This window comes from Aphelocoma coerulescens, chromosome 8, assembly GCF_041296385.1.
Source record: "Aphelocoma coerulescens isolate FSJ_1873_10779 chromosome 8, UR_Acoe_1.0, whole genome shotgun sequence".
Lineage (NCBI taxonomy): Eukaryota > Metazoa > Chordata > Aves > Passeriformes > Corvidae > Aphelocoma > Aphelocoma coerulescens.
In genome coordinates, this window is record NC_091022.1 from 18,086,585 (window position 1) to 18,113,541 (window position 26,957).

A 26,957-nucleotide genomic window follows, 5' to 3' on the forward strand; every position below is an offset into this window, starting at 1 on the left:
GAAACAGCCCAGGAAACAGATTTTTTTCTTTCCTTAAGATTATCAGTGTTGAAAAGTTAAATTCTTTCACCCCAGCAAACACAACTTTATGTTGTTCAGATCAGAATAGCTATTGTATTCCTTGTCATGAATACTCAATTCTAGTGCTCAGCATGAGGTACAGACCTTTCGTTTGCTTTTATTTTTTTGACCTCTTACGGTATATTCATACCCTCTTATGCTTGCAGGCTCAGAGACATGTGCACACCCTTAACACAGAAGGAACTGGAAAGAAAGAGACCACAGTACCTCTGTGTGTGCTGTTATTCACTGCAATGGGAATTGCAATATAGTTGCTGTTACCGGAATTAAGAATCTCTCTAAAAAAATATATAATTTTGGAGTAGTACTTGTTATCCTTGCCAAAAGTAACATGGTGAAGTAGTTTAGCAGAGTCTTTACTGGCGTAAGACAAAAGAAAAAATCCAAACCAAAACCTAATTTTAAAGGTAATTGACAATTAAGATAATGACTTTGTAAGATGAAGTTGCAGAATGTCTAGAATGCAATTTTAAAAAAAGCAAAGCTTCTAAAACCCATACTCAGTTTTGTTTTACTTTTTATTATTTAAATACACCATACTAGAGCAAATGTCTCTGAAAATATCACAAATAAAAGATTTTTCTTCATTCAGCAAATTAGAAGTAGGTGAAAATTTCTACACAGTAGCTGCTATGAGCCTGACTTTTTTTCTTCTTTTTTTTTTTTTTTTTGCCATGGGAAGTAGCAACATTAGGACAAGAACACTTACATGCATACATACATTGTATTTTACAGAGATACAATAAAAGTGTTTGTGATAGAATATCACAAAAGCCACATCTTTATCTCATGTTCAGTTTGATTGAAACACATTTCCTTACAACACTTAAATATACAAAGAGCAAATAGAATGTTGTTAAGGTAAAACACAGGGTACAAACTGGCCAGTGCCCTGCTAATTGTTAATGAGGGTAGAAAGCAGATTTCAATGCTTCTTTTAATTAGCTTCATTAGTCATCTTCCCCACCCACCCTCCCCAAGACGTCCTCTGGTGGATCTTTTTTCATTTTCTCTACAGTCTCCCATTAGCCCAGGTTCATGGAGTCCTTAATGTTCATATTCAGTCATTTTAATACACCAATAAATGTGGGAAGGGCAATCAAGAATAAAGAAGGTGCAATGGTATGGAGCTGGCATTGATGCTAGCTACAAAGGTGACTTGTCTACTTGGAGACATGGGATCCATCTGTGATGAACAAAATTTGAGATGAAGGCACGCATTCTGCATTACTCTGACCTTTTAGCAGACCTGTAAGAAATAAAAATGGGTATCTTAGCTAAATTTGAGATAGGAAATGACAACATGACTGCTTTTGTCTTTTCCCTATTCACTAATCTCTTTTTTATTAGACTACTTTCCAACTGTGACTTGATTAAGGCTTTCTACACTGGCCACTCATACTGCTAGCATTTCAACTTTAAATGGCAAAAAGCAAGCATTTTTCACAGTTTCACTACTAAAGAAAGCAGACATAAAAAAAAAAAAAAGAGACTACAACAAGAAATAAGGGTACTTTCTGGTAACAAATCATACAGTGAATAAGGTGGTTTTTCTGGGCCCCGTTTAAAAGGGAAGAACCATTATGCCATGCCTTTGAAGAAGCAAGTAATATGATCTTGTAATTAGAAGAAATAGTGTGTAAAGCAAATATGAAGTACAGCCAATATCCTCCCAAGGCAACTTTGGTTAATATGCTGCATTGCACAAGAGCTAAATATAGATATTTCAGGATTCCCCCCTCCCATTTAAATTCCTCATCTGGTACGTTAGTTAATGTTACATAAACATTTTAATATAAGAAGTCAAACATGTGCTTTCATACTGGTGTTAATGAATTGTGATAATTAAAAGTGTCTAACTCAATAAAAATCTAAACTTTCATGGATAAAATAGAAATGATCATCCATAGTCCTCAAATACAATCTGTTTGCAATTACCAAAATGAAATAATATATATTAGATTTTTATGGCTTTTAAATGGCATTTTGCACTTCCCAGGAAGTTCTTCTTCCACCCTTTCTCTAAGTTACTAAAAGCCTGAGGTCTATTAGTAACTGCAACCCCCCACTTTCAAGCTAATTAAAGTAGTAGAGGCTTGGAGGTTTAATTCCCCAGAGCCGAAGCTCAGTGTGAGAAAGGTAATTTGTCTGTCCAGAACAAAGATTAGGGAGCAGCCAGCAAGCATATTTAATAAATGAGCATCAAATATCTTCTACTATGGACACAGACAACACCAATTATGTAACTACAAGGGAATTGTTGAGTGATATGTAAACTAGAAGATTTTTGAGATCTTCTCTAAGAGACGTAATGTAACTCATACTTTATTTAAAAGTAGGGAAGCTGAAGACAAGCATTTGTTACAAACATTGCCAAGCAGTGGAAAATTTACACTTTTAGTATGTGGTAATACTGTTGCAAACAAGAAATACTACAGGAATACTACCAGTACCAAAAAAAGCAGAGCAAGTTCTTGACAATACAGCCCCTTCAAATGAAACGGCACACAGGACATCACAAACTAAGTTTGCACTCTGCAGGCAAGCAGTACCGATTTTAGAGAAAACAGGGAGTTTTTTTTAAACTACAGGGCAAGTGATGGGAAGTTATAATTTACATGTGTGAATTGCCTCAGGGAGGCAAGAGGCAGGAACGGCAAACATCCCTGCATTTGTCTCTTTAAAAAAAAAAATCCCACGTTTTTAAACCAAGTTAGGCCATGCAACCCTTCCTGCCTGCACCGGTCACCGGTAAACTGCACTGAGACAAGAGTAAGTTCGTAACTGTCACCTTCATCTGCGCAACAAAAATGTGTTTTAATGCTGGGAGTGTCTCAATCTCTTTGGTTAAAAAAACCCAAACCTGTGCATATTCTATGTCTATACTCTCTAGTGATAGAATAACCTGGAAAATGATTGATCTGTAATGTTTAATAAAACGTATGATACAGCCGACTCTGTTACAGTGGAAGAATATTTTTAATCAGTGGCCTGAAAACATGCAGCTTTCTGGAAAATATCTCAGATGTTAAAGATGTTAAAATATTTAGACTGTTAAAAAAGCAAAATATAAAACATAACTCTCTTAGCAACTGCCCCTGTAGGTTCCAAAGTTCCAGAAACCTGATAAATACATGAATTATCAACTTATCTCTTTAACTGTGTTTGTTTTCTGGAGTTTCAGTGCTCTGCAATTCTCTTTGAAAACCAGCAGGAGAAGTTAGAACAATTTCTAGAGAGACTGTATTATAAGAAAAAAACCCCTCAAACTATGTGTCCCCTCAACCTTCTCCCTAATAGCTGCTCATTTGCCTCAGCTCTGGCTGTAGCAATGCCACTCCCAGTCAGTGACAGGAGCTAACAAAAACCTGCTTTCACCACTCTCCTTGCATTTAGCTCCCACCAGGTGCCTACAGTCACAAGCTCTGCAAGCCCAGTCCCGTTTTACTTCTCTTTTCCATGTTCTGTGTTCCTCATCATGTCTACTGCTTTTATTGCAACTAAATCATTTTTATGTTTTGCTAAGGCAGAGAAAGAAACTGATAAAACTAAATGACAATTTAGACACCTATTTGAAGTTACATTAAACTTTACATTCGTAGAAGACAAGTGGATAAACCACTCTCAGAATGGTAAACCTTTTACTGCTGTGTATAAAGATAAATGGTTTTACCTATATTTTGAAATGGGATACCTATAAATATTCATTTAACAGAATCACTGCTAGCTAGTCTATATTACAGATTTGTTTCATTAAAATTCACAACAGTATAAATCTATGAATCTTTAACTGTATTTGCACTTCCTCGAGAAGAGGCTGCACATTCTCTTCCAATCTTAATTATCTTTGTTCTGCCTAACTATGTAGCATTTTTGTACTCAATTCTCTCATCACCTCAATTGACAAATTAAGTAAATAAAAAAGGCCCATGCTTTATTTTGATGTAATTACATTCACTGTATAAGACTTGAAAGAATGCTTAAAATTAATCAGTAAATTTATGCACAGTAAAAAAAAAAGGCAAACACAGATATTGAAATGTAGCAACACAACCAAAAAAACTCACGTAAATTAAAGAACAGTTTCTGTTTCCTTGAACATGTTTTTGCACTCACTAAAAGCACAACAACATATACTGTACACTACAGAATAGATCAGCCTAGCATTTGTCCCAGATTTTTTTTTAATCTTCTGAATTCCTACTTGCAAATAAATGTTATTTTTTGTGATCCTTACAGACATTAATGAAGTTCCTATTGTAAATCTATAAAGAATTACCAACTGAAGTGTGCACTTTTTGTTTCATTGCAATAACTCAGTGCTGTGCGATTGCCTGGGTTAATGATGAAAAAGTCAAATATACTATCAGAGCTGATGGAAAAATCTATCACCAATCTGAAATTAAAATTCATCTGTGGTCAATAAGATTTAATATCCAAGCAAGTGGCGCTGTAAAGAGTAAATGAATCAATGTCATCAATACATAATCAGTATGAAATATGATGTGAATAAAATTATGTGAAAGAGTCATACATCCACTCTTTTCTGGACCAGGGTGGAATGAACAGTCTCTTAACTCAAGGTTGACAGTAATTGTTACAAATTAGGCACAGCAGTTATCAAAATGCACTCACTTGCATAGCTTTAGGACTGATTAAGGAGATTAAAATACATCTAAAACTATCTAGTTTCAGAGTTACAAGACAACTGTTGATCAAAAATTTTTTCTTCTTCTTCACTCCATGATTTGTACAGTCATTATTTACTCATTTACCTAGAAACCAAAACTATCAACCATAGAGATACACAATCTCCAGTTCAGCTATTAGTGTTATGGAACGCTAAGAAAATAGCACTTTGGTTTTAAAATCTGAGTTATGACACACAAAACAGGCAAGCAACTACTTCTGAAAGAGTACCTCGGCATGCTTCCTCAACTAAAACCTTAATATTAAAATGAAATACATTCGTTTAGTCCAGAAACCTTCTCTTCACAAGACATTTATTTCCATATTAAAGGATCTAATTTTCCTCCCTCAGAAACCTGTTCTCCTGTAGCCCTTAATTTCAAGATTATAAAATACTTCTTTCTTAAAGGTTTGTATTAATGTATGCTTTGTACACAAGGAGTTCAACACCTGTACAGATGCACGTGCCCAAACAAAAATAAACTGACTCACCCTGTATGTCATATTTAAAAGGTTACTATTTTCTCCCACACCCTGTGCCTAAATAACTTAAGGTGAGTTCAGTTACTTAAAGGTCTCTGCAGGGCTAGGGAATGTCCACTATTAGAACAATGAAAAGAAACTGATCTTCATTTAGCTCTAAGAAAGCTCATTAGTAATTGTGGAGTATTCACCTTCTGGTCTGGCAGTAGTGGATTACTCTGAAGTGAATTCAAATGGCCATTGATGAGAGCTGTAGGTCTATCATGTTCACAAAATAAACTGCCATTGATGTAGTGAAACCGATCTCCGGGGACCAGGCGATTCCGGCAGGTAGAGCATGTAAAACACTGGAAAATGAAAGAGACAGCAACTGAAACTACAGCACAAATTAAGTATGCTGCAGGTTTGAAAATTACACTTCAGACACTGCAAGTGCAGTTGAGATATGGAGCTGCTTGGTTTCTAGTATCTCCAAGTACGGCATTAGTCTTACCTGCTGGGACTGTGCAGTACGTAACTCAAGGAGAGTTTTACCAATTACGAGGGAACAAAGCTATGCACTAAGGAAAACTTTATAATAAATAATCATTCTTCTAGTTATTATTTTGCATTCCATTCATAAGCAGATGCAGGTTTTACACTGAAGAGGCAGAGCAGTACTAATCAGCTACTAAAAACAAAAGTACACAGAAAAACCCCCTCACCTTAAGATGATAGACATTGCCCTGTGCCCTCATGACCAGCTCACTAGCAGGAATGGACTGTCCACAGGCACTGCAAGCACCACTATTTCCAAATAACCTGAAACAGAGGTGATGATTGTGAATAATTTAATACACAGAAGGCTCTAGGCATTTTTGCACATCACTGCCATGGTTTATTACACAACTGTTTTAGACTTCTGACCCTCATCTTCCAACTTGCTTTGTTTCATAATATGAAAAAGTGTATTTTTGTGTAAAAACTGGTAGCTTCACCTTACCTGGGATGTGGTTACACGGGATTTAATCAGAAATATTGACTTACACCTCCAGAAACACAAACAATTCTGTACTACACACATTTTATCAGATTACTGGGTTCATCATAAAAAAAAGATACAATTCATGACTGGAGTTTAAATGCATTGTGTCCTTGAAATTATATGAAGAACTCTTTTGTACTTTAATCATATCTTGAGATATGAGTCATCAAAAGGGTTAAGAGGATTTGATTGTATATCTAAGAAGACATCATGCTCAGTGTATTGAAACTCCAGTAAACCTCCATCAGTGCAGAGTTTCCATTAGAAACTCTCTGCTATCCAGGTTGATATATAATGTGTATGGGTTAACCTTTTCAATCATGGTGTCAACACTTTAGATTTGCCTCTGCTCATCTCTTTCATCCTAACCTTCTCTCTCTCTTGATAATGAAATGCTTGCTCCAACTTCCCTCTATCTGCTCCTGAGTCCACAATTTAGATTACTTCATCTCTGCTAGCAACAAACTGAATGAAATTTCGATTTGAGCAGAAAGTAATTTACCGGGATCTGGACCCATTTGTCATCATATCTCTCTGGGTGTTTGCTGTATCACTGCAGTTTTCCTATGCAATCAAATGAGACCACAACATCTGCCATTGGGGGGGGCACACGCAGTGGGGGGAGGGGGGAATAGGCGGAAGAGTGGTGAAGAAAAATATATACATAATTCTTCAAATCCATTTAAAGGTACAATGCATCGATTCAAAATATAATACAATAATGATTATTGAGTTCTACTTTTACAGGCTGTGTTAGCTAGAATTAGAAAAAACGTTATTTGCTTTTGCACGAGTCTCTAATAGACACAAATATTTATAAAGACTACCACAATTCATTTCGCAGTAAAAAAGGAAACTGAACTAGCTGGCAGGGTCACAGACCCACTTTTCTGCACGATGTAAAACACAGTAATAGGATTTACAAATTAGCGTATTGGTGTCATAATAAATATTAATATTTGCATCTCCTTCCTGTCCAAATAAAGTCATAAAATTCTGTTTGTGTCAACCTAGGACACGCATTACAACAGAATACCCGTAATCTGAATGATTGCAGTGTGCCTCTGTATAAAAATAATTGCTTTGAATTTTCAGAATCTGAGCTTGCAGAGGAGGCTTGTCATGTTCAAACTACTAATTTGCTGTCGCCACTTTATTGAAAATAGCCTGTAAGTTGTTATTAAATGTATCGACTGAACGACAGAGAGAGTAGTAAAACTGCCCCTTAAGATGGCTTTTAATAGGAAGCTGAGAAACAAATTTTGCAGCAGCATCGATTTGAAGAGTTCAATCAAAACTCCATTTCAAAACTAATTAGTCTGAGATCCACGACACATTGACACGTTCTTGCAGAATCACAGCGGTTACAAAGGGAAAGCTGAACTAATACATTGTCAGGACCTCCCGCCAAAGGGACTAAACTGTCTGGCAACTAAAGGTCCATTATTAGGGCATCTTCCAAACCAGGACCAGTTCCGAATAGTTACATGATACACCGAGGTTACTTCCAAAGCATTGCAATATGCTTTTTTCTTCCTTCATTGTTACTAGTAACAAAGTTGGCACTAGAGAAGGTGCACGGAAAAGGCTGTGAGAAAAGGCAGAAACGCACTACATTTCTACAGCAAAGATCCAACAATCCAGAGTAAGGGGGTGGCAGCAGGGGCATTGCTGGGTAGAAGGGCGAAGATGGACAGACGTTGTCAGCTGTCCAGGAGAATCTGAACATGGTGAGCCGTCTCTCACAACTCCCCTCTTCCCTTCCCCCTGTACAATTGCACCACCCAACTGAAAACACAGCTTTCAGAATGCTGATCTCATTGCACTACTTGTCTTCATTAAGCATTCAGTTGTTATACTATTCTCTCTGAACTAGAGTGGTCCCACACCTTGAATGTCTGTGAATTCTAATAAACGGAGTCAAACTAATCCAGAGGCTTTCCACATATCTTAAGTTTTCCCCAGGCATGTTCCCAAAACAACTCTACTTTGGGAAGACACTTCAGCTGAATCTTCTGCAAAAATTTCTAAAAGTTACCTACAAACTCAGAACACCTTTCTGCTGCTTATTATTATTTACCAAGAAAATTAAACTTATTTTTCCTTCTCTACTGTTATGAATGCTTTTGTTCTGTAATACCATTAATAGGAAAAAGGTTTTACCTTTTAAAAAAATGTTATTCCTCCTTACCAGTAACGGAAGTCTTCCACATTAACTATTCTTTACTGAAAAAGTTGTTTTGCATGGTTTCTGGGAAGCTAGAGAGCTAATTATCTAACCAGGGGGACTGTCCAGGACAGTATTTGATTTAAAAGGCTTGAGGCTTTAGGTGCTCAATTAAGTAGCTATCGGTCTCAGACTGGACTTTAATGGGCTCTTTTCTCTTTAACTGCAGCAATGGGTAGAGATACCCCAGGTCAGGCTAATTAAAGCCAGGGGACTCTTTAATTGTGATGACAGAATTGGTTTCAGTTTCCTCTTTGGGTCCTCAGTCCAAGAAGGTCATTAATATTTCAACATTTGGGCAATGCAATCAATCACAAACATCAAGAGGTTCCCTGTACGGACAAGGCAGCTCTTCTACACTTCGCAGCATTTTACTGAGCCACCTTAAATTAACTACTGTGTAGTTCCAACACAGCATTCCCCACACCCCCCAAATGCTCCTGGTGGTTTTTGTTGGTGGGTTTTTTTTGGGTGGGGTTTCTTTTCAGAACTTTCTGTAGGAGAGTGGGAATGAAAGCAGCAAGAAATCTTCTCAACCCAGTTTCCCATCTTGCTGCTCAAAATTCAGCATCAGCAGAAACACGTCTCTAGCAACTTGTACTAACACAATAAGGTTCCACTGCTTTCCAAAATTGTGGACACAGATTTAAGCACTCTGATTCTTGCACGACGTGGTACACATTTGTGTTCACATACATATATCCAAGCCCTAGCAAAGAGAAATGCACATCCAGACCTACTGATCCAGAAGGAATCGGTGTTTTTGTACATTCCCCACATTTAATCTAAATTCTGCACCAGCTATATTAAATGTAACAAAGAAAGGCAACACAGAAATTACGCCTGAAGCCAAGTCCATTAAACGTACTTCAGAATAACTAGAGACCAAGCACCTTAAAAGCACCAGAAGCTATTGATACTTAAAAGGGGGGCTGTGCATAATGGCAAGTGCTGCATTAGAGAAGAGGAAGAAAAAAAAGGGAAAAAAAAAACCAGCCAAATTACGCTTGGTTAATTCAGAGTAACAGATCTGCCCCCAAGTGAATTGGAGGCCTTGAATTAATTCTGTTATGACAAATCAAGATAAACGTTCCCCCTAAATTGCATGCGATTTAATTAATTTTTGAGATCCTGTTTTTTTTTTTTTTCCTAGCTAATAGTTCACATGCTCCTGTGCTGTCATTGTGCTTGAGTGGGCAGACTTCAAAGTGATATTAAATAACCAACTATTAGATTTACCTAGCACGTCCTATTGGAAAAGTGCCATTTAATTACCTAGCCTGTTCAATTAAAGGGACAGCATTCCCTGAATATAGCAGCTTGCCGCTGATTACCAGGGAAATGAACTGGCTGCCCGGCGGCCCCCTCCCCGGCGCGGCCTCACTGCAGCGCGACCGAGTCCGGCCGCCCCCGCCCCCGGGGCTGCGCCCCCGCCGCGCTGCGCGGAGCGGCCGCCCGGGGAGGGGCGCCGGGCGCTGCCCCTTTAAAAAGCGCCCGGGCAGCCTCCCCCTCTTCCCCCTTCCCCACCACTCCCTGCTCTCTCTTAGAGGCCAATTTTGTTAATTAAATGTTTTGTTTGCGACGCGGCTCTCATTCATTTCGGACACGTCATTCCGAGCAGATCTAAGCCAGCGACCAGATCTCATTAGATAAAACCTATCAGAACTAAGAGAAAATGGAGGAGACACTAATTAAAGCTTTTAATTGTGCGGATTCGCTGCCACGCTGCTGCTTTATCTGGCATCTCAAGGTTGGGAGGGCTTCGCTCCGCTCCGCTCCCCTCCCTGAGCGCGTTGCTCGCCGTAGGGAAGGAGGGGAAAGGACCAGGGTTTTCACCTCCCTCTCTTTTCCCAGGAACCTTGGCCTTCAATGGAAGCTGTAGCTCTACGGCCAATTTGTTTTCGGGTTTTGGGGGGGAGAGGGAGGGAAAGGGGAGTGTTGTGTTGTTTAAACAACAACAAAAAACCCCACATACAGCTTCAGACAGCTAAAAACCTCATTAATAAATGGCCCTGGGGTCTTGGCCCAAAGGAGTCAAGTCCCTTTCACCTGGCACCTACTGGGCCGATCAATCCTCTTTCCCATTTTGTCAGTCGTGTCCAGCGTGCCCCGCGTCTCCGGCTGAGAACGCTGCCCGTGGCTCTTGCCTGGGGAAGAGAATGTGCCACCACAAAAGCCCGCCAGAAAACTAAGAGAGAAGAAGAATGGCAGAGGGGAACCAGAGAGCCTCGCTGTCAGAGCATTGCCTCCACAGCCATGGGGCCATTTCAAACACAAAAAGGGCGAGGGCCTCGCTCATGGCAGCATGACCCACGAGGAAGCCTGCAAAGTCCATTTCCAGCAGGAAAGCTCCAAGTTAACTCAACCCTGGCAGCGCCACACCATCCTACCCCACCTTGAGTGTACAGTGTCCAGTTCAAGTTTCAGCAAGCATCTGTCAGAGTTATTTTTGCAAGTCAAATTACACAGATCTAAAGAGAAGTCAGGCAATAGGACAAGGAGATCAATTCAAACCCCTCATCTGATAAAGCATCCTATTCATAATCGCCTACATTAAAATAAACGAGTATTAATTTTTGGCAACACAAAACCAGAGGACTGCGATAAGCTTGCCTGAACTTGCCTCTGGGACACAGTGGACGCATCTCCTCTTTTTAATTAGTAGCAATCAGACATGAGGGTTTGTTTGATGGTGTTGGTCGAGTGATGAATCTGTACTATTCAGTGCATCTTAACAGTAGTGTCAATTTTTCCACTTCAAACGAGACTCTTTCCCTAACACCGTTCTGCTCTATTTAATTACTATTCTGCCAGGCTTAGGCTTGTTGCTTAAGGATGATGACCAAAAAGCACCATTAACCCCCCACAATGTGCTGATTTTTTAGCATTTCTCTCTAAAAATACCCCCGAAACTAGCAAAGCTAAGGCTTCAATTCCTCAGACATACCACGGGACATATTTTACATACTTAACTGCGTGAAGCCACAGCCAGGTACCAGGTCAGAGGCTGCACTATCAGAGTAACCAAATCTTAACTCCATCCTCTTAACTAAGGAGGTCTCTGTGCATATATACACTACAATCCACATCTTCTCAAATATAAGTTTTACAACATAAGCAAACTTGTAACATTTGATGGCTGCTTTTGGAAGGTTTTTTTTTTCAGAAAGGAAAAAAAAGTGGAACTTCTTGGCCATCAGAGAGAAGGGAAATCCTGGGTTAACTCTTGACATTTACTATTAATGAGAAGCCAGAAGCATTTAAACAGAACACTGTTTGTTTTAACTAAGCATTTCTGTGATGCTGGGAAGGTATGGGGCTTTTTTGTTGTTTTTTTTAATTACTGAATGTTGAAACAGAACACCTCCTTGAAGCATTCATGTGCATCAGTCTATCAAACCATTTACTCAAATTAAATGTGTAATCCTTCAAAATGCCTCCTTTTAAATTAATGAGTTTAAGTAGCTTGAGTTCACCTGAAAAGATTGTACAGGCACCTGACCTCATGAATTCTTTCTATTAATTATATTGGAAACTTGTTGGAAGGGATACTCTGCATAATCTTATTGTACCCCAACACATGCGAGATTAGTGAGGCTTAGTTCCCCCTACCCAAATCTGTGGCATTTAAAGCAAACAGCTTCAAAAGAGGAAGAGGTAAGAAATAAAGAGCAAGAGCATATACCTCCTCTGCTATCTCCTGCATTGTCTATACTGGAACTTAAGAGAAATGCCGATTCAAAGCTTCTCTGTAACAATGCTAAGACAAACATCATACCACTGGTTTTTGCTGTAAGTAGAATCCATGGCCCTCCAACTGATGGTTAATCAGCTCTTTCACAAGGAGAACAGAGAATGACTCATTCTGTTTCCACTCAAAGGAGTTTAAAGGTGCTTATGTAAATATCATAATTAATCAGATACTAAAGGCAGGCATTTCATTATTTAGCACCTCTGCCACAGCCTTATTTAAGCCCTACGATTTTAACATTTACTGTTCAGATATGCACACTTCTCCTTCAACACTACAACAAAGCAGATTAATTTAGCCTCTCTGATTGCTGTTTATTTTTAGTTAGGACTTGTTTTGTGCTGACAAACCACTTTAAAGTTACAGTCGTCGTTCAGCCCCCCCCCAAACTCTTCCCTCCACTTGGCAATCGCAACTCGCCCAGGGCTAGGCGCTAACATCCGCACCCGCATGTCTCTCCGATCCGAATGAAAGAGCCATCCTGAGCCAGCCCACCCCTCTGCCCTGCGGACACTCACCACGAGAAAAAAAAAAAAAGGGGTGGAAAAGGAGAAAAATGGAGAAAAAGGCAGCGAGAAAGGGGGAAAGCAGTCCTCACCAGCCTGGCCGTCGCCTCACCTGATGTAGTCGTTTCTGCAGAGAATCATCCCGCTCTTGGTGTAGCAGGAGGTGCCGATGTCCCCCAGCTGGGCCTGGCAGCAGGAGCACTTGAGGCAGCGGCTGTGCCAGTAGCTGTCCATGGCGTAGAGCAGGAAGCGGTCGGCGATCTTCCCCCCGCAGCCGGCGCACCTCTTCCAGGAGAGGGAGCCCGCCGTGACCGGGGGCGGCTGCGCGCTGCCGCCGGGGTTCACCATGGCCTGCGCGGAGAGAGGGGCGGGGGCGGGTCAGCGCTGGGACAGGACGGGCTGGGCGGCAGCGCGGGGCCAGCGCCGCTCCCGGGCCCTGCGGGGGCAGCGGCGGCCGGGCCGCGGGGCAGGGGCGCGGCCGCGCAGCTGGCGGGGAGCGGCGGGCGCGGGGGGCAGAGCGAGCGCAACCCGCCGCCCCCCCCGCTCCGGGCTTGTGCAGCTGCAGCTCACAAGTCAGGAACAGTCCCGGGGTTTGTTTTGCTTATGAAAAAAAAAAGTGTGTGAAGAGTAGAGGGGAAAAAAAAAAAAAAAAAAGTTGTGAAACTGGTTTTTCAGTCTAGGAGAGGCTCGGCAGGCTCGGGGTGGTAACGAGGGGCTCCGGACCGGCCCTCGAGGCCTTGGGATTTTATTTTTTGTAGTTTTATTTTGGAGAACTAAAAACACCCAGAGAAACTGGGTGGTTTTAGTCCAGATTGAGGACGCTGGCCCGAATAATAGATCATTGAACTTTAGGACGCCAGTTAACTTCCTACACAAGCACACTCAACTTTTGTCTCGCTAATCTGCCCTTGATCAGCAGTTTAAATGCTAAAGCTTTGTTGCTAAAAAAAAAAAAAAAAAAAAGTTTACCGACCCTAGGAAAGCTGCAGAGTAATGAAGTGCACCGCTCCGGCTGCAGTTACTCTGGCCGCCCCCGAAACTGCTACTAAGGGCATTTTTCACTTTCTAATAAATGCTTTATGCAAGCAGGACAACCGAGAGATAATATAGGAATCAATTCATAAAGCTTACTCTAAACCGATTAATTTGTTGCCTTCAATCCAGAGTCCAATAAACTCCCGGTGTTCCTCTAGTCACTTATACTATAAAAAGATCAAGTTATTTACTGCCAATTAAGCAGCATGTTTTGTCTTTGTCCTTTGTAAGCCGTATGTGCTCATGCCGAGGCATCTGGCTATCTGCTAAGGACCTTCAGACTGATACGTCCAGAGCAGCGAGGACGAACTTTTCCTGCCACTGGCCCAACTCGACTGCAGGAGAAGAACTGAGGCCGATTTAAACACACATTTCCTCAGAAAGAGTACCTGGAGGTATGTCCAGTGACCGCACAATAAACCAGGAGAACTGCACCAATTAAGCTGTAACAAAAACCCCGAGACTTTATAAAGAAAACCACTCTAAAAGCCATTAGCATTGCATTTATCCGAATGCATCGTATACCTTTATGTAAATTGATTTCTGATGCATTTGTTCAAGGAATTGCCTTTTGTTACAGTTTCCAGCTACAGCTTAATGAATCTGCATTTCCTGCTCTGAGTCCTTAAACCGTTTTCCTACGCTTTAAATCACTTCGGATTTCTTAAAAGGAAGAAAAAGGCTCCATGCCACCACCTTAACCTGTTCTTTGTCGAAGACAAATATGTGTAAATATAAAATGGGAAACGTTACACTGAGAAAACCATCCAGTAACCCCATTAAGCTAAAGCTCTTAAGGACAAGCAATACCTTAATGCTGATTAAATCTAAAAAGATGAATCAAGAGGACTGACCAGAAAGTGACTCCCTTGATAACTAAGGACGGGCCCTCATCAAGTTTCATTTAGAGTTTGGGGCGGGGGGGGGGGGGGGAAGCTTTTAACTTAAATAGGCTTACTCGAGTAATTACAGAGCCAAGCAATTTAGGTCCTGGGATAGGAGTCAGTGAAATAGAAAGCAGAGCTAGAAGCTAGAGGCAAAATACCCTCCTTTTAACAGCGTCTCTGCTGCTTTTTTAATGGAGACCAAGGGAGGGACAAGCGGAGAGCTGGAAATTTGTAGTACAAAAATGGATGCTTAATTCATGTCTTGGTTTTAATTAGGTGATTCACCGAATTTCTCCTGGATTGAAACAAAAGACCGTGTGCGGGGCAGGAAAGGAACCGGAGAGGAGAGAAATAGAGAGCTCACTTTGATCTTTTCTGCCACTGTTTCAGAAAAGTGTTTACTACGGGGGAAGCGGGTGCCCCAGCCTCCCCCCACCCACCCCACCCCCCCCGTCCCCTCCATTCACAGCCGAGGCAGGCAGAGCCCTTTCCCGGCGGCAGCTGGGAAGGGGGGTAAGGGAAGGCGCTCCAGTGGCGGCCGCCGCCAGGCTTTGTACGGGGGGCCGCGACAATGCCCGGGGCCCACGGCGCCCCGCTCCGCGCCCCTCCGCCCGGCGGGCAGCGGGACGGCGGCGGCGGGCGGGCGGGCACCGCGCACACGAACGCTGAGAAACACGGGGGAGCGACCGGCACTTCTTACCTGCTTCCCCTCTATATTGCAAAAGGCCGGAGAGCGCCGCTCGGGGTTCCTGAAGAGGTCTCCTTGCAAAGAAACAAGCACAGCGCTCGCCCTCTCGCCGGCTGTTGGGAGCGCTGGAGGGAGCCCCCCGCCCGGCAAGGGGCAGCCCAGGCTGGAAAAATATAGATATTGCTATGAGAGGCGTCTGCCCGGGTCCTTCCTCCAGCTCCCGCTTCCCGGGAGGGGAGCTGCAGAGCTCGGTCCCCGCCGCTGAGCCGCACACGCAGGGCGCCGCCGCCGCTCGCTGCTGCAATCGCCGGGCAAGTTTGGCAATGTGGCTTCACTTTGTGCCGCTTCCCCCCCGCCCCCCCCACCTCCGCCCCCTCTCCGGGCTGCGGCGGCTCCCGAGCCTCCCGCGGCGCGGAGCCGGCCGGCCGCGGCCCGCCGGAGCGCCTCAGCGGAGCGGGCGGGAGCCGGCGAGTTTGAGCGGGGCCGGGCACGGAGCTGCTGCCGGGATCCTGCGGCGGCGGCGCTGGTGGGGCGCGGGGGGCGGCCCTTGTGCCCGTCTAAGCGTGAGGCTGCAAGTGCGTGTGTGCCCGTGTGAGTGCGTGTGTGCCCGCACGGTGCGCGTGTGTCCGCTGCCCTCACACATGTGTTACTGACAGAGCAGAATCCCAACTACACTCCGGCTCGGCGCCCCCGTCAGCCCGCCGCAGCCAATCCGCCCCCGGCTTGTTCAGGCGGAATAATAAAACCTGCCAATCCCCGGGAAGACAAAGGAATGAGTGAGAGGGGAGGGAAAAAAAAAAAAAAAAAAAAAAAAGGAGAGGAAGGGAGGGGGCGAGGAGGAGGAGGAGGGGAATGGAGAGGAAGGAGGGAGTCAGGTGGGCAGCGCTGGCCGCGCCGTCCGCCCGGGCGCTGAGGGGAGGCGCGCGGCCGTGAGGGCACCGTCCGCCCCGCCCCGCCCGTCAGCTCCCGGCCACCAGTTGAGAAACTTGGCGGCGAGGGGTCGTCCTGGCTGTCTCCGAGGACAGGCCTGCTCCGCCCGGGCGGCGGCGTCCCTCGGAGCCCTTCCCGGCTGCTGGGCGCTTCTCCCGCCGCCGCGGCCCCACCAAGCCGGGGGGAGGCGCCGAGGGGAGGTGCGGCCGCAGCAGCCGCTTCTTGCCGCCTTCGTGGCGCCCCCCGCTGCCCGCGGCCGCGTCCGGCCCCGGTGCCCGCTCCCCGTCCTGCGCTCCCGTGCCGGAGCGGGGAGAGGCGGCGAGGGCCGTGCTCAGCTCGCCCTGCGGGTGGAGGGGCCGTGTCGCGCCGCCGACTGTCACACGTTCCCCGCAGGAGCTGCGCTGCGGGACTCAGGCGGGCACGGCCCGCGGTGGCCGCCCCAGTGGAGGCTTCGGTGGGTTAAGCAGCCGCAGTTGGCGGCACGGCTTGTCAGCAGGGAAGGCAGCTGCGTTTCTGAGGGAGAAGCCTGGGGATGACGGCAAATCGGAACAAGTAATGGTCAGAGAGGACGCTTAAAACTGTGAAAAAGCCACTACGTGTTAACTGCACGCCTGTGAGGCCTAAGTGCAGCACACAGGATAAGCACAGCCGCGAATCGCTGGAACACGCCCCCGGAATAACAAAGTGCTCCTAAATGCGGGTGCTGTCCCCGGCTCAGCTCCGCGCCCGGCCGTGCCCGGAACACACGCGCTCCTGTCACCCCGCGTACGCGGCCGCGCTCCTCTCGCGGCGGCGGAGCCCCATCAGTGGCACATTCCCGGGATCTGTTAAAGGACAGACAAACTTCATAGCAGGAGTTTCTCGATTCCAGACCGCTGACGTAAGCAGCAGCCAATGCAGCGCTGGCCGGCCGGCAGCAACGCTCGGGCCGCGCTCGACGGGCGCCGCGGGCAGGGCAGGGCAGGGCAGGGCAGGGCAGGGCAGGGCGGTCCCGCCGCCCGCGGGCACGTTCGCTGCCCTGTCAAGTATGTGGTGATGGCAGCGTGAGCGGGCTACGAGCCCCCCCGACGTCCGAGACAACTAAGTATTTAAAACCTGCTCCTGCCGGCGGCTAACGCAGACGCGGTGCCCCGCACGGGTACACGGAACTCTTCCTAACGAGCAAGTGCCCCGGCGCAGGAATGCTGCCCGCCCGCCCGCTGACAGCCCGGCGCTGAGCCCCGGCCGGCAGTCGCAGCCCAGGTGTGCTTTAACCACATCGCCACCTGTGGGTCTCCCGCAGCCCTGCAGCCCCGGCCTGGGCTGGGCACGGAGCCGTGTGCCCAGCAACCATTTAGAATTGGAAGGAAAATCACCTACCTGGGAGAAACGTGTTTGGGAAAACGTAGGCTAGCGAAGATACATTTTGCTTCTAAATATATAAGAAATAAAATTTTGACATTTGAATGGCACCACAGGTATGATTTAAACACGGGAGAAAATTCTATTTCTGTGTTTCTCCATAGACTGGAGATATGTTCAGAGTCTGCTTAAAGCAGACTTGGGAGCTCATGGAACGCTTCCACAGGGAAAGGGGGAAGAGGACCACTGTTATGGTTAAATTTTTTTTAGCATAGGTCTATGAAATATATCATCTGGATGTAATCTCCATGTACATATTACATTTAAACATACTCAGCAGTTTTAGATTTGTTATGTAGGATCTGGTACAACTTAAAATATATAAAGCAACAAGGCATGCTACAGATAATCAACAATCACTGATATTTTTGCTTTCTGACAGTTAAGAGCACAAGAACAGAACAAATGCCAAGCTAAAATAAAATCTACATTGTCTAATTATCTAAGCCTGTAATGGCTGGAAGCTACCAAATTCAGACTCTGGGAGAGCCATTAGGACCTCTCCTTATTGGAAAAGATATTCTACCAAGAAACTCTGCCATAGGCACTAAAATGTTTACTAGTCTTAAAAATGAGAGTGATACAAAAAACAGGAATTACCTTCTCAAGGAGCAGAGTTTTAAATGGCTTAATGATGTCTTCCAAATAGCATTACAATGTTCATATCTTTTTCTGAAATCTGATCATCACTAATTTTTGTGATTAATTTTAACAGAGGAAACCTTAACTGAGAGCATTTTGCAGAGCAATATTTTTCTAATTTTTCTTTTGTGCAGCATCTGCTGTTGCTGTGCTGTCATCTTCGTTATGTTTTTCATTGTCTATGTGCCATAATGTAATTAGTTAGTTCAACATCATCTGTGCTATTAGATGAGATGTTTCTATGGTAAGTTAACATAGTTCTGTGTAATTGGTAGATTTCAGCAGTAGGCATGAATGTATCCATCAACTTTAGGTCGATTTGAGTCCACAAGATTTAAATTCACTTGGCATACGTTATCCTAGAAGACTTTTAATTTTGGCTGAATGGATAAAAAACACAATGCAGAAGAAAATCTGGCTGCTTATATTGCAGTACTGTTGGAGTCAGGGAAAGGAAAGCATAAAATTGCTGGCTTAGTAGTTGCAATCTGAATGTCTGGAAAATGTTACAGCCCGGGATCCAAATCCTTCTTAAACCTAGATGTGCCCCTAAGATACCAGGTAGTCCAGAATTCATCAGAGTTATCTCTCCATTCAGGAAAGGAGTCTTGGTTCTCTTCCTAAATACTGCATTCCTAGGGGACCTCTAGGTTCTCTCCCTGAATAGTGCATACCTAGAGGACTCTCTTCCTTTTCTCATTAGAGAGAAATGTTGAGGCTGCTGCTTTGAGATCTTCCATGTGGCACTTTGCTAATCCATGTATCTTGCAAACTACACCTTTTGAACAAACAAACTTCTAAAACAAACCCTCTGATCCCAGTCTCTCCAGAAACAGTGATGAAAAATCAACAGCCATTTCTTACTTTAAAGTAATGCACCCTTTTACTCACATAGGATCTTCTGGTTCAGGCCTCAATCAATTTAAAAATGTGACTGGATTAAGTATTTAAGTCAGATATCCAATGATATGGCAGAGTCGTATACTGGCAGAAGCTGGGAAGAATCCTGGATGGCTTCACTCTTAGCATTCTTTTCTAAGCAGTAGACAGTACTATTTGCCCAAAAGAGTAAGATAAGTTACATTTAGAAATATGTGTATAGATTTTGACTTGCTTATAAATATATGAGTAACTTTAGTTACAGGAACCCAGAACCATGGGAGGTAATTAGTAGGCACAGTTTGCTTATGTAAGGACTTGCAAGACCCTTTTATCATCACTGTATCCATAACTTAGGACAGGAGCCAAATAATATAAATGTCAGTAATTACAGATATATATTTATATTAACAATAAAGTCCACTTTTGGAAGAGCTCAGGCTATATTTGTAATGACATCATATGGCTGAAATTACCTTCACCAATTTGTCCTGTGCACATTTCTGTCGGGAGAAATTGATACATTACCACAAGCCATCAATAGCAGAAAGTCCTGCAAGTGGGTTCTGTGACTACAGTCAAAGATATCAGAATTTGAAATTGTATGTAATTTTTGTTTAAAGCTAATTTAAAGTCTCGAAAGGCCTCCAAAATATGTGTATGTAGTAATAAGTTCACTACATAAAACAATCTTAAAATTGGAAATGCTGTGTGAATTTTGAAAGAGGTCTTTACATTCCACAGTCTATAGCCATTTTTTAAGCAAATCAGTTAAAATTAATTTGCTACTCTTAAACATATACTGACAATTGATTTTTGTGATGACATATCTGTAGTGATATTTTGTCTCAAAAATGAATATTTTTATGATTCATATGTCTCCATCTTTAACAAGGAATAATCCTTTGACAAATACCTACTATAAACTCATATAGAACTTACCCTTTGGGGTAAAAAAAATGTTTTCTTCACACATACTTTTATAGAACTGGCATTAATATGTTGCCTCTATTCACTAGTCACCTTAACAAATGGGAGGGTGGGACAGCACAATTTGGTGCTGTTTGAAGGCCCAAATTATAGGTAAAAGTGGCCACCAACCTACTTTAAATTTACAGTACAAAAAAGATCAACTGGAAAGGAATTACAAAAATAAAAATCTGACTCAATCAGCTGACCAAAATGCACTTACCTAATGCAGAGATACATGTTTATAACACTATCATTTATGCAATGTGTTGCAATGAAAAATGAAAACTTAACTCTAGCCTGTATTATCTAATTAATTAGCCAAGTAACTTTAAATATGCACAATAAATTAGTATATTATCCCTAAGTGAATAAATAGCATGTTTAATATTTCTTCATGATGTTACCCACACAAAATACCTTTATAATTGCATTGAAATTATTTTCAAAGATGTGTGTCCAGTAGCAAATCCTATGTAATTAGAATATCTGTCTGAGTATATCCAGGAAATGAATTATTTACATGTAGCTCATTGCGATGGAGGAGTAGGTCTGATATCTTTATGAAGTTCCCATGGCCTCTGAACAAAGCTGTAATGTACAGAAAAGTCCATGACCAATGTTTTCCACCTATTTTGCACCTATTCACAGCTTTGTGGTACCTGGCTTGGGCTGTAGTAAACCAATGGAGGAACATTTGCTCAAGCTGTTTTCTCTGTAGGTCTTCAGGGGACGTTCTCAACCTAGAATTTCATAGGGTTTTGTTCTATGATACATCATTGATGGGAAGGCACAGTTTTAGCTAATCCATCTAGATGTTTGTGGTGACTGTCTCTGGTGGAAATTTGACACTGGGCATTGTTTCAAGAAGCTGAGAGAAAGCAAGGTACAGGCTGAGCACTGAAACACACACATCCCAGAGATCCCCTGTTGAAGTTGTCTTTTTAATTTAAGGGCTACCAGCATGGTATGAGAAAATGGAGGGTTACAAAAATGAAGAGGAAGAGCAGCCTGGTGACTTGTGTCTGGCAGAAATGCCTCTATCGTATTTGATTTGAAATTTACATAGATGCCAGTAGTTATGACACAACTGTCACTTCAAGTTCACTTAACTGGACATGAAACAATAATGACAAACAACCAGAATGACAGTTCTCCTATTCTGCAGTGAGGTTCTTCATATCTCAATTCTGCAACATTTCTTCTGTTCACTCCGCCAGACAAATGTGTTCCTGTTATTATGATTTCTCTGCTTGGCTCGGCGCAGCATTGCTAAAAGCAAGAGGGAGAGTTTCTAAGCTTTCTATTTAGTTTTTTAGCCCTACCATTTATCAAAGAAAGAGCTTCTTAGTAACAATTTTTAACATTAACTCTTTAATAGTTACTTTGCTGATGTAATCCATTATTTAAAAACATTGTATTGCGTAAGAATATTACATTATTTTTCACACAAAAATATAGCGCTCTACTCCTAGGTTGTTTTTCATAACTGGAGTGACTACTACACTCCATGACCATAACTCTTTTTATCATTCTACTATGATTCAGTAGCTTTTGCTGTCTTATAAACAATCTTACAATTAAGACCTAATGTTAATGGAATAGATTGTTGTCATAGGATAATGGTTTCCTGCTGCTAGATAAATGCTGTGGCAATGCTAGGACATTTATTGAAAGTAATAGTGAAGACAAAGCTAAGAGATTTATTTTTAAAGCAGGTGCCACAGATCCAGTGACACCATTCTGTTACAATTGTTTTATTTCTATTTCACTAAGAGACTGATGAAGATGGAAGCATTTTGCCTGATGTATGCAAGTGCAGCAAAGTGACAGTGGCTCATTTCACTGTAACTGAATAAGCTGCATTGCACTTGGCTTGGGAAGAGATTTATTGTGTGGCTCATCCAATCAGAAAACAGTTTATCCATTAACTATGGCTTTAAAGTATGTTTTATTTCCATGAACAAGACGGGGCTTGATGCTTTCTTTCACAGAAACAGTTATACAGAGTTCACAGAAAAGGACAGAAGTGGGGCCCTTTGGTGCTTATTCCACCAGTCATTCCAGAAGCACCCCCCTTTCCTCTGTGCCACAGGGATGGCAGGCTGGGGAGAGTGAACCTGTCCATAGTGTGTGCCCCTCCTCCTAAATCAGTGGTTCCTTGTCTCCCTTCTGCATTGGAGGGTGTTGCTTCAGTGTTAGCAGAACAGAAATGGCAGCATTGTTCTTACCAGCACTGCTTTGCAGAGGGTGGGCAGGAAAGTTTTTGTCTAGTCTAGTGTTTCCTCTGTCTTTGCAGTCACAGGAATTTGAAGTTTCAGAAAATATGCCTTCTTCCTCTTCCATGATTTCAAAATTGCTCACCCCTGAATCCTCCAATAGAGAACTGTGAAAAGCACAGCTTGTAGAGTTTCATAGGCCTTCTATCTGCTCATGTGGAATTGTAATTAAACACCTTGAGTGCCCCAAATATACAGCTCCTACAAAATTGGAGTCAGTTGTCAGGAAGTACGTGGGATCCATTCAATTCGACGAGCTTTGTCTGGACAGCTATGCCCTAATTGCCTGACCTAGGCTTCGACAAATCCTTTGTCTTTTCTTTTGAACTGATGGTGGAGCGGCTATTCCAAGTGGCAGTGTTGTAGCTATGACAGCTTGAGGATATTCCACAAATAACAAAAAACATGATCCCTTCCCACAAACTCTGATCATTCTGAAGCATCTTTAAAGTTGTGTTGTAAAACAGTATAATGACTTTATATAACCATAAAGTCCCTGCTAGGATTTCCTTAAGAAACAAACTAATTTTATTATTAAGGCCCACAGACCTTGACATCAAACCACCAATTCACTGCTCCAAGGACTTACTCTCTGTAGCTGCTCAAAACACAGTTCTGAATTAACTTCCAAGACCAGAGCTTGAAGGCAGTAGACAGCTTTAACCTTTTCTTGACCCCAGACACATCTCACAAATAGGAATTCAGTAAATACAAAACTTTTACTTTAATCCATGTGCAGATATTCTGAGAAATAATTAATTCTTCAATTTCTGAGTTTTAAGGAAATGTTTATACTAACAAATGGGCAAGTGTTACAGTACTTGTTCCAAAGGGCCATCAGGCAATGTTGTTCCTCTGCTGAGCATAGCCCCTTATAAAAGGCAAGCCCCAGAGAGAACATTATAGAGAAAAACAGAAATGGGGGAGACCTGCAACCATGACAGAATTAACCCTTGCAGCTTTGAGGTCTGTTGGGTCATCTGCAGAATACACAGTGCAGAGCTCCAGCAAATACATATTCTTCCAACTAAATCTCTGTAGCACCTGATCACGTGCTTGTGCCTTCTGGTATCAATCTCCCATCTGAAGTTTAGGATTCACAGGAACAATCTAGGAGATGGAGAATTTCCAGATCCTTAAATCATCAGAGTCATTTACCTAAGTACCTTTAAGGATGTGACGGTTAGCATTGTAAAGTCTTAGGATTTTATTAAAGTACTTGGTGTATCTGTTTAAAGTCCCAACTCTGGAATCATGGTGTAAATACAAATCTGCTTTCAACTTTTTCAGTAGGAATTTTGAGTCTTCCTGGTTTGGTAAAACATTAATTCTTAAAGATCAACCAGAAACAGATGATTTGTTCCCATTTAGCATTTTATTTTAAAAATTATTCTCCATTTGGTCTAATAAATAGTGAGGAGTCATGACTTCTGGATTTTTGGGATTGCCAGTACAGTAACCGAATGTCCTATCACCATGTACTGGATCTGCCCAAGAAATCCTCCTCAATTCAAGGAATTATGAAACCTATTTTGTTGATAGGTTTCTCCACATCACACGGGACTGCACACAATCAACCAGTATTTCATTTCCATACCCCATACTGCCCTGCCAAGGGAGTCAGTATTCCCCATGTCAGTTATCCTATCATAAGGCAGATCCCCAGCCTCTTGCAGCTCTTTGGACTAAGGCGGTTGGTTGTGTCTATCCCACCTGGATCTGGCCCAGATGCTTATTTCTATTGCATGAGATGATTAATTATGTGGTTTCTTTCTGTTTGTCTGATAGAAGCTGAGGTAAGAGAGTGATGGTTGCTTAGTGCACTGTTATTAAAAAGCTGCTTTTGATAGCCCTGAACAGGCTTGAGTTGTGTGCTACAACTAATCATAAAGCTGCTTGCTTGGAAATGTAATGCTTGTTAATACTACACTGTACTTTTATAAGTGAACGAAATTTTGATTGGCTAGAGTTTAACTATAATCAGTAATTAAGGGTCAGCCATCCAGTAAACTCATTAGTTTACACCAATTACATTTGGTATAGTAACTAATGATTTCAGGGATCAAGCCATTTATTTCTAGGCTTTCAAAGTATAATTATTGTGTAAATCAGATAGAGTGTAAATCTTTTCCATACGTTTTGGTTGGTAATTGAGAAATAAAATGGTTTCCAAATGTATTCTTTGTCCAGGTTTTGTTCTGCAGTAGATCTCTCTGGGGACTCTTTAAAGTATATGGAAAAGGTGATGTCAACAGAAGTGTACGCTGGGCAAACTGAAACAGGATTAATTAATAGAGATGAAAGAGAAAAGCCAGCCCTTTGCAAATTATGGTCCAGGTCTCAACTTGGACATCACACCTTAAAATGACAGTTTACAATCTTAAGCATGAGTCACACAGATTGACAAGTATTCAAAATAGAAGAGAATTAAAAGTCCTTTATGTTTAATGTATAAAGGCCTTTCCAATATGCAGTCTTTAAGATGGTGTAATCTCTGGAGCATTTTGCTTTGAAGTTTAATATGTAGCTCCTCACATCCACATAACATTTTCAACACGTTAAACAAATTAGTCTCTGGTTACAGAAGTTTTTAGATATTTACAAGTTGCCGTTTAACTAAATTTAATATGTGCCAGTGAAGTTGCTCATGCACTTGTTCATTTAGAAAAATGCACTTTTGGAATGATTAATAAATAAACCAGCCTTTCCTATGCCTTCAACTTTGGTGTTTATTTGAAAGCAATCTACTTTAAAAAGACATTAATATCCCTAGAATTATTATTAGAATAATTGCTTTTACTCTTCTTGGAACACACATTTTTTCTCATTTCCCTTCAGCACAGACAGCTTTTGACTCAGATATAAACTTCCTATTATTATTCCCCACTCCCCACCCCAAAAATGAAGAATAGGAATTATACACTTTTCACTAAGGAATAATTAATTTGTCTCAAGTATTAGAACAGAGAATTGTAGAATGACTTTGAATGGTAGTCTCTAAGGAATAGCATTGTTTGTTCTCTTCAGTCTTTAATGAGCTTTAGTAAATGGCCAGGAAAAATTACCTTCTTTCTGTAATATGAGAGAAGCGAAGAATGAAGGAAGCTATAGAATCCCGAGGAGAAAAGGAGCAGACACACACACACACACACACACACCCACACCCACCCCCTGTACACATCACTGCCAGTGGTTAGTGTTCTTCTTTGGAACTGAGCACTAGAGCTCTAGTTTTCCATTACAGTTAAAACATATAATGTCCCTAATATTTTTGTAGGAGAGAAAAATTCCTGGATGTCTCCCACACACTGACAGTATCTGGCTTATGTTGAGGGACAACTGCCTATAGCTAAGATCTGGAAGTCATTCTGGCTTTCTCTGTTTTGGCATTGATTTTGTATTTTAAGACTCTTTAGTGTATTTTTATTGTATTTCCACCTTTAAAAGCAATTTGCCTTGTCGTGCTCCAGCGTGCTGCCCTGTCTTTTAATAGAATTCTTTTCCCTCCACTGCATATTTGCTGCCACTCCTGTCCAGAATGGTAACTGAGGCAGCCCTGGCAGGTGTTTGTTTCAGCTACAGCTACAAACCTGTCACCATGGATAACAGAGTACATTCAGGGAGCACACTTGCCTTCCCTCCCCTCCAGTCTCCACACATGTCCTCACCACTCAGTCCCACATCAAGTCCCTGGTGCTATGGCAGCTCCATGGCTGCTCTGTGGTATGAGGGAGCTGACCAAGTGAGATCAGCACAGTTCTAAAAAGATCTTGTTGAACAAGGTCTTTCTCCAGTCCATCCCGTTGGCACTGTTCCAGTTTGTGTGGAATAATTAAATGGATTAAATTGATTGTTCTGTGTGCTTGCTCTCAAAGCACTACTGAGAGCAAGAAACCTGGGGTTTGCTACCATCTTCCAGGGAATGCCTCCATACTTGGTATTAAGTATTGACTGGGGCAGGCCCTGTCAGGCGTGGTTTCCCCACCCAGGTGAGTGTCTCCACTACATGACTGAAAAGTTAAGCACAAGCTTTCCCACTCAAAGAAAGGACTCGGGTCACCCTCCTCACAGAACAGTTGGGTAGGGTACAAATTCAGGGGGCAAGAGATTCAAGTTCAAATTGCCTCAGGCAGAGCCTAAATACAAGTCTCCCATATCTTGGCTAAATTACACCAGCCAGGAGACTGAACCACAAAAGCTCAGGAGAGGAAGATGAGCACAGGAGCAAGGAGGAGAGACGTGCAAAAGGTGACAGTGCTGTCATTATTATTCTGTGAGAAAAACCTGGCACAGGTGTGCAGTTCCTAGAAAGCAGCAGAGCAAGCGTGGTGAGTAGGTAAAGCAACACACGGTGTTACACCACCTTGGTCTGATCGTGGCTTTGGATCATGGGAGGCGCTCTCATGGCAGACATCAGATTGCTGACTAGAGCTCAGGGTCACGAGGGATGTGAAGAGAGATGACGAAAAGTGGGGAGAGCTGCCTG

At 42.6% G+C, this 26,957-nt stretch overlaps 1 protein-coding gene across 1 annotated transcript; it reads right to left on the bottom strand.

Moving 5' to 3' along the window:
* Nucleotides 1-580: 580 nt before the first annotated feature.
* LMO4 (LIM domain only 4) lies at nt 581-15,726 on the bottom strand. The gene is made up of 5 exons (XM_069022895.1): nt 15,384-15,726; nt 12,874-13,112; nt 5,958-6,054; nt 5,445-5,600; nt 581-1,330 (listed from the first exon to the last, which is right to left on the bottom strand). Exons 2-5 carry the CDS (start codon nt 13,107-13,109, stop codon nt 1,322-1,324), a joined length of 498 nt encoding a protein of 165 aa, XP_068878996.1. The 5' UTR covers nt 13,110-13,112; nt 15,384-15,726; the 3' UTR covers nt 581-1,321.
* Nucleotides 15,727-26,957: the final 11,231 nt, after the last annotated feature.

Excerpts from the sequence above, each read along its gene's own strand:
- LMO4 (XM_069022895.1), bottom strand. The coding sequence starts at position 13,109 with ATGGTGAACCCCGGCGGCAGCGCGCAGCCGCCCCCGGTCACGGCGGGC. Across the intron at positions 6,055-12,873 it reads TGCAGAAACGACTACATCAG|GTTATTTGGAAATAGTGGTG; the intron begins GTGAGGCGACGG and ends CCTCTGTTTCAG. Across the intron at positions 5,601-5,957 it reads GCAATGTCTATCATCTTAAG|TGTTTTACATGCTCTACCTG; the intron begins GTGAGGGGGTTT and ends TTCATTTTCCAG.